Source organism: Plectropomus leopardus, chromosome 10 (genome assembly GCF_026936395.1).
Source record: "Plectropomus leopardus strain MGB_pleo_1.0 chromosome 10, ASM2693639v1, whole genome shotgun sequence".
Classification (NCBI taxonomy): Eukaryota; Metazoa; Chordata; class Actinopteri; order Perciformes; family Serranidae; genus Plectropomus; species Plectropomus leopardus.
Window position 1 is genome coordinate 21,569,533 of NC_142185.1, and position 12,385 is coordinate 21,581,917.

General features: G+C 40.8%; 1 protein-coding gene across 1 annotated transcript in view; it reads left to right on the forward strand.

Moving 5' to 3' along the window:
- The window catches only part of LOC121948923 (ATP-binding cassette sub-family C member 4-like), a 57,912-nt gene that overhangs the window by 23,393 nt on the left and 22,134 nt on the right, over window positions 1-12,385 (forward strand). The window contains exons 21-24 of the mRNA XM_042494463.2: window positions 7,643-7,793; window positions 9,624-9,743; window positions 10,684-10,794; window positions 10,917-11,017. Of these exons, the coding sequence (XP_042350397.2) occupies window positions 7,643-7,793; window positions 9,624-9,743; window positions 10,684-10,794; window positions 10,917-11,017 (483 nt within the window). The remainder of the gene's footprint in view (window positions 1-7,642; window positions 7,794-9,623; window positions 9,744-10,683; window positions 10,795-10,916; window positions 11,018-12,385) is intronic.

Consider the following 12,385-nt stretch of genomic DNA (forward strand, 5'->3'; position numbering starts at 1 on the left):
AATAATAAGTTTGTAGAAGGCGCAAAGGTTTAACTGAAAACAGTGAAAGTAGACTAGGTCATGACTAAAGACAGACTTCACTGTACTTAAAGTATGACATCAACTCCCTTATAGAGTATCTCAGTACTGAAACAAAATGAATTAGCATTTTAGCACCTCAGCATCCCTCCTTTTCAAAGTCAATGGGTTTTTTTGAATGGGTTTTTGATTTGAATCCTTGAATAAGGTCTGTGGTTAACACAAGCTGAAGAGACTTTCAAGTTTTGCTCTGTGACATAAAATATGTCAGTAGATACCCCACACACAAAATGTGAAGTTTTGCTAACAAGTGGCTAAATGAGAGTGCAGACTGTCATAATGCTGAACTGCACTGAACATGGCTTTACAGCATGGCAGCAGTGGTGACATGACTGTCGTGTAGTTTGTTTTAGCCTAGCTGTAGCTTTTCACTTCTGGCGATTCTTTTTAGGCTTCAAAAATCCTGAAGTGGTGTTCATTTGTAACACGTATTCTGCTGAGCAAAATGTGTAAGTATCATAAATATTTGTTTACCACAGAGCTTACTTTCTGCATTGATCAAAATTCAATTGAAAAATCCCATATGCTTTTTGACGAGGGAATCAGAGGGACGTTATCCTCCTGGTTGGCCCACAGAAAAACGTCATCCCTGGGGCACCGAATTGGTTAAATCACTTGTGTTATCATGAGTCTATGTAGCAAGGACAGCTAGCTTTTAAAAACAAAAGAGTAATCTGTCAAAAAAAGACTGAATCATGTGCACATTGTTTTGCTTCAGCAGAAAGTGGGAAGTGATCGTGATAGCGAACAAAAATGGCCTCCTTTGGACCGAACACTTTTGTTTGTGCTGCTCTCTGCTCTTGTTTGCAGGTGTCTTTCATGGAGCAGCCTTTAATGCTTTCAGGAAGGAAGATTTTCGCTCTTTTTATCAAAGTATTAGCCACGCAGAAAAGCTGCTGATCCTGACTATTGTTGCTCATTCGCGGAGGGACATTTCCCCATAGTCATTGTTTAAATGGTTGTCAGGGGGGAATAAAGTGAAACTTCATAAACAATGCCCTAACTGGTTTATCTCTCTCTATGGGGAGAGGCCGCTTCTGTGCGGGGATTTGCACCAGAGCCCCCCCCCCCTTTATGGTGGAGTAAGCACTTCACAACCCCTCAGCACTGCCCCCATACCCGCCTAACAAGGGGATTCCCTCAAGCCGGGGGAACCTGGTTACACCCCAGAGCCCTATTTTTTTTCACAGGTCTCATTTAGTAGTAATTTAGTGTATTGGTGAAAAAGGCTCTTTCTCTTCTCTCTTTATGGTCAGGGGACAAAGACAGAAATGTCAATTAAAAACACCTCAGGCTTTGGGGACTGTCTGCTTTTGTGTAGACTTGACCTTTAAATCCTGGGTTGCCTCTATTTTCACAGAGGGGACAGAGGAGGAGGGCAAGACAATAAGGGGTGAATACAGGGGTCTTGCAGTGGAGGATTTTGTGTAAAGGCTCTTGACCAAGTCACGCTGCTAACTGTGGGGTCCATAGCTACATTCATAGGTATTCTTAAAGAAGTATTTCGCAGCTGGAAAGATGGTCTTTTGATAAAACGAGGCTGTCCATGCAGTGGAAAGATGCAGATACTTTTCAGTTTGGAGCAAAGAAAACAGAAAAAGCACTGTGGCATTTGCTTTGACTCGAGGTAGAAAACCTACAACTACCAGAATGCAGTGCGCTGCACCCAACCAATAAACATGTGAGGTTGGGCCATTTTGACACAGGAAACAACATGGTGGCCAGCTGGTAAAAAACGACCACAACCTACAGTTAAACAGCACACTAGAATATGTTGCTGAAAGCATTTAGGTGATAAATAGGCAAAGCAATAACAGACTCTTGGTTCTGATTTTATCAGCGCTACTTAGTTTTACCCTTTGATCTCAATTTTTTTTACCCTTCATTTTTACAATACAGAAAACAGTATGACACCCACTTCCTGTTTACAAATTCTTGTCTTACAGCCAAACAATGCAGTAAAGTATGTCTTTTAAAGAGATTTAAGGTGAGAAATAGGCAACGCAGTAACGGAATCTTTGTTCATATTTTTATGAGCAATGTTTAGGCTGTGGTCCATTTACTTTGGAAGTCGGAGGTGGTGTCACACCTGAGTTGATCATGTTCCAGTACAACAAGACGGAAAACCAAAATGTTGTTAGCAATTCTAGTTCAAGTCAAGTGAGCCATTGTTAGAAATACCAGTTGATAACAACGCATTATACTGTATTTTGTGCATACAAACACTGTAGCAACATGTGCAAAGATAGAAGTAAAACAGGAATAGTGTACAACTTTTTTATCGAGACAAATAAGACAGAAATATTAATAATCAGTACAATACTAGAGCTTTGACTACTGTTGATGTGCAAGCAGCCATCTTACATTTTGAGATCAGAGTTGGTGAGGTTCCTCTGACTTTCTGAGTTGGAAATCTGATTTCAGGGGGCGTTCCAGTTGAAAATTGCGATTAGGTACTTGAAAAGTCCAACTTGTGCGTACAAAAGAGATGCACAGTTAGTTTTACCACATGATGTCAGTTTTTCAGCCTCAGGAAACAATATGGTGCCCACTTTCTGTCCACAATTTCCTACAGCCAAGCAGTGCACCAGAATATGTTTCTGGGAAAATTTTAGGTAAGAAATAGGCAGTGCAGTAACATAATCTTGATTTGTATTTGATCAGTGCTGCTTAGTTTCTGAGAGGAAGTATAATCTTTAGTCCAAGCAACAGCCCTAGAGCCAGCAGATATTCATTGGATGATGTGGGATTTAAGCTGGGAGATGAGCAAGGAGATCTGGGCTCTGGTAGGACGGAGGAAAGTTTACCACAGTTTATTTACGTGTATTACCCACATTGTTATGATACAAAGCTGGTTGAAAATTGGCAAAGTATCCCCTTAACCAGCCACACAAATTCAGTTTGTCGGCATGTGCATGCTAAAACACCAGCTGATAGTTGCTTTAATTTAAGTGGGACTTAGCCTGGTCTCATCAATGTTAGTGTCATATAAACATACATAAACACTGGCTCCTAAATCATAAATTACAGCAGTAAACCAAACAGTCATCTGGACACAGAGAGTGTGTGTGTGTGGTATGCAGACACAAACCCAGCACCGAAGAAACACACAAACACGCAGCAAAGATGGCCCTATTGTGTAAAAACACTGGCGGGTGGATCGTTGTGTGAGTCTGTATATTGTGGCACATTGTGTGTCAGGCCCTTTCAGTGGCTTTGTGGGATATGAGAACTGCTGACGTAACCATGAGTGCTGTAGGATGGGATTTCACCGGCTTTCTCTGCTTCTTTACTGCGCACGGTGACAGAAGAAGTGAAGAATGCACTGGCTCCAGGCGTTAACACAGGTTAACCTGAGAAACACAGGAGATAGTCCTGTGTGGAAATATATAGGCTGTTCCATAAATCCCCCTCTGAGTATTGTTTTGTGACAGTGCCATTGAGTTCCTGCACATGGAGAAAAAAAACAAAAATGACACAAAAAAAGGGAAAAGATGAACTTTTTTAAGCACTTATTTATAAGATTTGTGTTAGAAATAGACAGCAACATTGTGTGTGTGTGTGTGTGTGTGTGTGTTTGTGAACATTTGGGTGTGCCTAACTGGCCACTCAGCAATACCACACATGGTCATTTGATGGCGAGCACCGGCCAGCAAAAGCTTCCAGTGTGTGTATGTGTGGTCTCCCATGATGCTGCGGTCCAGCACCTCAGCTGCTCTGACTCAGACACACAGGCCAGACCCGGGGTCCTTTGAGCCCTGGGAACTTACATAACAAAGTCCCAATCTAATCTAGAATCTTACCTCACGTCAACATGACAAACACAATGAATTCTCCGCTTTCTGTGAGTGACTTTTGTGTTCACGAGTTGCTGTTTTCGTACACATTTTGAAATGTTTTTGTGTTGTTTCAAGAGAAAGGAGCGATGGCTGAATGAATGAATTTGCCGGACACAAGTGATTTATAGTAGCGACAGAGAGTGAGAGAGGCTGCATTTCAAAGCCTTTCTCTTATTCCCAAAATGGGGTTGGAAATCAGCAGCTTGACTGAGCCCAAATAAGTGACTTCTTTTACCTTTTCACAGCACACAAAGGCCTAATCCTAGGACTACTTGAGCCACCAATGTAGACAGCGACTGAGACCACCACAGTATGTGTCAGACCCTCCTCACCACACACAAAACACATTGACTGCAGCTTTATGAAGTGAAAATGGCCCAGAAAGAGAAAATGTGAAGGAGGTGTCCACAGTCATTTCTCCCAAAGAAAAGCCATAGCATCTGGGCATTTAATGCTAAAATAAAGCCCAAAGACGGAGCAGAATGGATTGGGTCACGTCTATTGTTCCAGCGCCCGAGTGGAACAGCCCTGTTTTGTTTCAGTACCACTGACCCTTGCAACTTATTGTGCCGCGCTGTCACGGAAAAGTGTGGAGTGAAAAAAAAAATTCCAGCGATGACAGAGGACTTCTTTTGAGGAATTTTCTTTGCCATGCTTTCCCCTCATTTCCTGTTTTGTTTGCACTTTTCTCTCTCTCTCTCTCTCTCTCTCTCTCCCTCCCAGTGGCAAATATTGCACACTGTCAGTAAATAAAGGGAGGATGAAAAAGGGGTTGTAAGAAGCGTACTGATTCCTTGTGTCCGGAGGGATGTTTAATTAAAGGCAAGTGTTTATTTTCTGCTGCGGAACAACAGTCGCTATCATTGCTGAGCACAAATATAGCAATTAACTTCAATTTTCTGCATTTATTTGGACATCAAAGAGCTGATAGAATCATTGAGAAAATAAAGCAATTAGGGTCAGCAGAGATCTCAATGGTCTTTGGACACAGCAGCGCGCCCAGTTTGCTTGAATGACTGAATCACATGCGTGCGGTAGCTTTCTTTTCTTGCTAAAGAGCAATTAGCAGTAATTCTTTATTTAAACTGTTTGTATACAAAACCTTTCATCCTTTTATCCACTTTTATGTGCAGCGGGATGTGGCTTTGGGAGTTTTCTGTTCCTGTGTGGTTTCATAGGAGATATGGATGTGGTCTGAGGGGGTGAGGTGTATGCTTGTGGGATCGCTTATCGGAGTCATCTGTGTGTAGTGTGGGTGGGGGGCCACGGTGTTCCCGATGCTGACATGATAAGCGGCAGACCACGCAAATGGATCACATCAAACAGGACCTTGGCGACAGCGGGCCCTGGGGAGCAGGAGGAGGCAAGACTCCTATCTAATGCTTCCTGTTCCTCCTCTGTCCCCTCAGATGACCCCACTGTCAGATAAGCCTGTCTCGGACCTATGTGGCCCCCCCCTGACTGAAATGGGCCCAATTAGAATTTAAATGAACCAATAGGCAAACATGAATGAGCAGTGTGTAACCAATCAGCGGCAGGAGAGTGAAAGACAAATTTGATAAGACATTTGTTCAGTTAATATTTGATCCCCCTCAAGGGAAGGCTGGATAACGTGCAGTAATGGCTCGTGTGCCACCATCTCACTTTGCAGTCTGGTAGCCTTCCATCAAGGCTAAGATTGAAACTTATGTACTGTGAAATTCTTGGGATCAGTTGTGCTCAGTAGCTTCCACTCACTGTTTGATTGTGTGGGCTCCACTACAGCAATGGTTAGACTAGTAATACCCTCTTATCTGAACTGCAAATGGAATTGAGTAGCTTTTCATCATGAAACTACACTGAAAGTGATCATGCTTAAATGTGTGCTTAAGTGGCAGATAACATCCGTAATTAAGGTGCTAAATTAAATTTTCATCTCTCTGGGCCAGTCTGAGACCACTGAAGGTAGCAGTACGATCCTAATCTCCGCGTCCTAGGACTCGTCTCTTAGGATGTGTCTAATTTCAGGGTGTGAGGTTTCAATTTTATCATCTATCAATCGAATATGAAATATGTAACACAGTATACCTTTCAGTTAAGAAGAAATGGTCTCACATATTCAGTGGTGGAGGAATAAGTATCATATCACGCAGTAAACACACTTCATTAAAAGTCCTGCATTCAAAATCCTACTTAAGTAAAAGTGTAGAGATAATAACAGCAGTATTAAAAGTACAAGTATTCAACCTCAACAAAATGGCCCCCTGTTGCTGATATATTATCATTATTACTACAAATAGATATTTTACTTTATATAACTGTAGGTATCAACCTGGTCTCCCTCTCAACTTGTCAAATACTGATGATTGGTAATTGGCACTCTTTAACAGCGGTATGAGACACACTAGGCAGCCAGATTTCTGACAAAAGAGGGGAGGTGGATGGGTCAAACAAACTCTGGACTTTCACCAAAGAGACTGCTGTTTGTGTCTCATGTAAAACCAAAAGTTAATTGTGTTATTTAGATAACAGTGTAGTGTGCTAGTATGTTTTGCATGCTATACTTGTGATGTATGTGAGGTGATGTGATTTTATGTTAGTAACAAATGTATTTATTTTATTAACCTAACTATGTGCTTTTGTTGCCTTACTCTATGGAGATAAACCTGGTCTATTTTGAAAAAAAAAGTTTGCATTAAACATGGGGAAACTGTACATTTCTTGTAAAAATGAAACTTTATTTTAAGATGACAACGCATGTATTAAATTTCTAATTAACTCATCTATGTGAATTTGTCCAAATACAGTAAGGTCACCTAAGTTCACTTTTGGCTCCTAAAATCCAAGATGGTGACTGTCAAAATTCCAAACTTAAGGTACAAACTCAAAAGTACAATGTTTAAACTTTAAAACCAAAATACTCAAGGAAAGTACACATACCTCACGCTGTGCTTTAATTAGCCTTCATATATTCAAGAATTATACTTTATACATTCCAATACCACACTTTACTTGATAAACAGTTTACAAAAAAGGTTGAATATATGCCTGTGAAATGTAGTCTGTAATGAAAAATACAGTACAGTTCTGGAGTACTTGATAATAACCGCCACAGATGGGCTTTGGTAAAAGCATTTTATTTAATCTGATACTTTATCAGATTCTTACTTCAGTCTCCAAACACAGTGCAGGTGTGGGTGCTTTGTTGTTGTCCAGCTCATTGCCCTCAATCCTGTTTAGGCAGCTCTGGTATCCTGGTCTAGATGTGTCACAGAGCCATTAACACGGGTGATGAGTCACTGTGTTGTTGAGGGCTGTGCGGCTTGAGTGCGATGTATCAGACACCCACATTGTGGTTCCCAGAGCCCTCTGCCAGTCACTGTGGCCATGCCTGTTGGCTGGCTGCTCTGCCAGGGAAGCTTACAGGCCAGAAGTGTTGAAGGGAAAGCCCGAGGGAGCCAGGGATATGAGCTGCAGTGGCCAAGTGGTAAATTCTCACCTGCTACTAAGTGAGAATTAGCGCTGTGGTCGTTTTCCTTTCACACTGTGAGTCACATAACCTCAGTCCCACAACCTGCTGTTACCTTACTGTATGTCTGTGACGGTCTCTCACAAATACAAGTGAAAGAGTTTCTCTTGAAAGAAATAGGCCTCACTGCCCCGGTGGCGGCCCACACAGCAGCGGTGGAGCTTTTGACTCTGTTTGGGTAATATTGTGCTCCTTTCTATTTCTCTTTCTGTCGCAGGTATTTCTCCAAGTCATTGGAGTGATTGCAGTAGCTGCCGTCATCATCCCCTGGATCCTTATTCCCGTTGCTCCCCTTCTTGCTGTGTTCCTGTTTCTGCGATGCTACTTCCTGGAGACCTCCAGAGATATCAAGCGCCTAGAGTCTACCAGTAATTTTTTTCTTTTTTTTGGGGGGGGGGCATGTCCATTTGTGGTAAGAGACAAAAGCAGACCACAGGAATGCTAATAGACCATTCAAGAAAGCCATGGTCATTAGCATAAAGGCTAAAGGTGGCGGTGGCCTATGGCTCGGCCACACGCAGTTTCCTCAAGAGACGGGAGTTCATGACATCACGTACAATGGGAAAAATGCCAAGTGGGCATGACTAGGCCATTGCAGGCTTTAGTTCATCTATTTTATTCTGGGCTGAGAGCCCAAACGCACATTGGCCATTAGGTTCCATCATCTTAAAGAACAAAAGTTCTCTTAAGAATCCCAGAGGAAACATTTAGGTTTTGTCTTTGGTTTTGTAAGCTGAACAAATGGAAACAAAAGACCAATCAATTGCAACCTTTCCTTAAATTAAAACTCTTTGGCATCAGGGGCACATTAAATGTGTGAATGACGCAGTACATATTTCTCTATTGATTACCAAATAACATTTTCTTTGTCTACACCCTCTGATTGTCAATCTGTTATGAAGAAAACCTTAAATGTCCATATCCAAAGTCTGGTCCAGGGGGCCAATTGTGGTCTGCAGAACAATCTTAAATGGCTCTTGGCTTTTCTTTCAAAACATACTATACGCTTAACACAATATTGGTTAATCAACATTTGCGTTTTTTTCATTGATTTTCGATGGCAAGACTATCACATAGTTTGTGGATATTCACCAAGTAAGAATTATACAGGCAGAGCTGAACTCCGTAAACACACAAACAAAATACTTAACACCAGATATTTCTTACTAGGTAACAGACAGGGCCACAAAAAAGACGCATAGTCAAGAGCGAGGGCTGCTTTCAGGAGCGGTGAAAAGTTGATTTTTTTTTTTTTACTTAAAGATGAACGCTGCATTGGTGCTATTTGTATGTGAATTTTTTAATAACCCGTGTGATGCAAGAACACGTATAATGCAACAAGCAGCTGCCCCCCAGGTGTTTTCACATGATCTAATCTGGCCCCTGTTCAAAGAAGTTTGGACACCACTCCCTTAAAAACTAATTTAATAGAGGCAGTCATTTGTTACGGTATCGCGAGGGCTACAAATTTTCTGGAACTGTGTTAACAGTTAAAAACATTGTTGCTCATAGTGCAGACCCTGCTCCAATGGCGGCCCTTGGAACAATTTTTGCGCAGCCCCCAAGTATGACATGAAGTGCGTGCATTATATTTTAATAATCCATTACACTTTCTCTTTCAATATCCATAATTCCCAAACAAATTAATGGACAAAAATGTCAAACTTTTCCATGACTATCAAGGATCCATGATCAGTGATGCAGATACATAAATGGAGATTTGGAATGTGGAGAAAAAATGAAGAAACATATGTGATGGAAAACAAAATGTCACATCGTTACATATTAGAGTTACGTTACCTCAACAGCTACAGAGGATATATTTTGCTGTTAAGTTACATTACATGGAATATTGTCAACAGAAGATTATTTAAAAAGATTTATACAAGATTAAAATAATTTTTAACCCTTTGAAATTTGGATCGGCATCAGTTCTTCTCTTTTTTGGGCTTTTTGCCTTTATTTGATAGGACAGATATTGGCATGGGGGGGGGTTCTTCCCATTTAAATAAAGAAATCAATCCAGTTTGCCCAGGATTTAAAGGGTTAATAATTCAATGACTTTTCCAAAGCTTTCAATGACTTACTTATTCCATGACTTCCCCAAGCTTTCACTGAAGCTTTCAATGGATGGTTTGTTTTATCGATGCATGTTGGTTCAAAAGCTAACAGATGTGGTGTGGATATGTTTCTTACAGCTCGGAGTCCCGTTTTCTCCCACCTTTCTTCTTCTCTCCAAGGCCTGAGCACCATCCGTGCCTTCAAGGTTCAGCAGAGGTTTCAGCAAATGTTTGATGAATATCAAGATATTCACTCAGGTGAGGGTAAAAGAACACATTTCAGTTAAAGATTTTAACTTTTTGTCATACCCATTCAGACTGAAGTTCAGAGTCCCACAAGGTCACATCATTTTTTTGTTGTTACCTGCAGCATGTATATACCTGTATATAACATCCATTTCTGAAGGGTTTTTTTCATTATTTTTTATTTTTTAAAGATATATTTTTTGGCACTGGACTTTAGTGGAGATAGGAAAGCTTAAGCGTGAAAGGGCGAGAGAGAGGATGACATACAGCAAAGGGCCGAGTCTGAAATCGAACCTGCGAGCACTGTGGTGAGGACGTAGCCTTTGTACATGGGAGACCGGCTCCACCAACTGAGCTACTGAGCTCCCCACTCCCAAGGTTTTTTTTTTTTAAATCTTATTCATCACAAGGGAGTGGGTGGGATGGTTTTATTTTAGTATTGTTATGATAGCTGTTATTTCTTTATTTATGGTACTGTCTTTATCCACTTGATTTAAATATGATTTGTCTTGTTTTATTTTTGTGTAAAACCTCTATAAATAGAGGGTTGAAAATGTTTTAAAAAATCTTTTAAATTAATTTAAGTAGCTGTTTTCACCTTATCCACTGCAGTGAAACATTGTACCTTTTATTGCGAACAGTAACTATGTTAGCCACCTTGTTCCCAATGTCATCCCATTTTGTGTAGCTCATTATATCATTCAAAAGACATTAAACAAAATTTTGGGTGACATTTGATTGTTATGTGGGCCGCTTTACTGCAACATATATGTGTAATTCAACACCAGGGCACCTAACATGATATACTGATGTTGCAAGGGAATGCAAAAATAAAAAAATAAAAATCTGCAACCCTTGAGGGCCACCGTACTAATGTAACATTTTTTTAATATCAACTAAATGTGGGCTGTAGAAATTAGATGTATTATCTTATCTGTGTGTTTTTTAACAGAGGCCTGGTTCTTATTCCTGACCACTTCTCGCTGGTTTGCTGTGCGTCTCGATGGAATTTGCTCAGTTTTTGTCGCCATCACTGCCTTTGGCTGCCTTTACCTCAGGGATGGTACTGTATGGGCTTTGGATAAAGCACGTGACACATTATTGACATGTCAGTCATCATAAATGAAACCATAATGATAAGCAAATGACTGTAGGACTATATGTTTTTTTAATTTGCTATTACAGGGCTGGAACCAGGTGCAGTGGGTCTGGCCTTGTCTTATGCAGTGACACTTACAGGCATGTTCCAGTGGGGCGTCAGACAGAGTGCAGAGATCGAGAACATGGTGAGAACATTTGGACACTTTAATGCTTAATTTAATTTATTTAGTAAACATCACCAAGCCCATTCATGAAAGAGGGCTTTATTTAGTCGAAAATGAAACAATATACACAACACAGTTTTACTTAGTCTGTAATACTTTAACATAAACTTAGAAAACTGAACAAATTAAACTAACTAAAAGAACATAAAAGGGACTAAATATAACAGTGGATTGTACCATTTATATGAACACGGGGGTAACACAAAGATTAACACCTAAACTACATATAAAACAGACCAGCACAAGTTGCCCCTATCAGTATAAATATTATAGCAATTAACCAAAGCAAAAGCACCAACAAACTAAAAAAACTTATAAGACAAATCGAAAAAAACTTCAAATTAGAAATACCCCTCATGATGTGGAGTACACTACACACTTGGTACATTCTGAGTGGCCACTTCCTGTGTGAAAGAGCTCTAGCAAGCCGCCAGGAAGTGCGCCATGCTTTGATGCAAAGTTTATTTATAGTGGCCGAAAGCGGAATTACACTGTTTGGGTCGGTTACGCGGTGACACATCCATGGATGACATTGGCCCAGAAAGACACGCTGACTAACATGGGGAAAGAGGCGTCTGTAAATCAGTAAATATTTTTTTGTGAGCGCCAAAACCCCCGCGAAACGTCTTCTATCCCTATCTAGATGTAAACCATCCAGTTCGATATCATTTGGAAAATCTAAAAGAGCCGGAAATTAATTTTTTTAGACCGCCATGCAAGCTAGCCGAGGCGCTAATCTGGATGTCGGTCGCTGTTACCCGCTCGGCCGCACTCGGTCACGCTCGGCCGCACTCGGTCAGACTCGGTCACGTTCGGCTGCCGGTAACCTCTGCTACGGGTGCTCTACGGGCCATTACATCCGGGTATTTTACGCATTTTTAAACCCGGAAAAAGAGCTTTTTCTGACTTCCTTATAATACATCCTTGGCCTCATGTTGGCCTAAAGCCTTATAATACGTCCATGGCTTGTAGGTGTGCAGTTTTTGCTCAGGCCTGACAAGATGTCCCTCCAGCAGCACCAGCAGCAGCAGCAGCACCCTCAGCACTGGTAACTCAAAGAAAGAGAAATTAGATTGAAAACGTGTCAAACTTATCTAGAGACAAACAAAAGTTTGACTGTACTGTTAACTAAATGTGTTCACTGCAAGTAGAAACTATTGTACTGTTAACAATACTAAATAAGCAATGGGCAATCATAAAACAACCACAAATGAAGGTTGTGCATGAGGTCAGCAAACTCATTAGAAAAAAATTAACTGTTAAATTTAGTAAACAAAGGTGTGAACAGGAGGGTTAATGGCATTTAAATTGGCCATGTCAAAAGTCTTT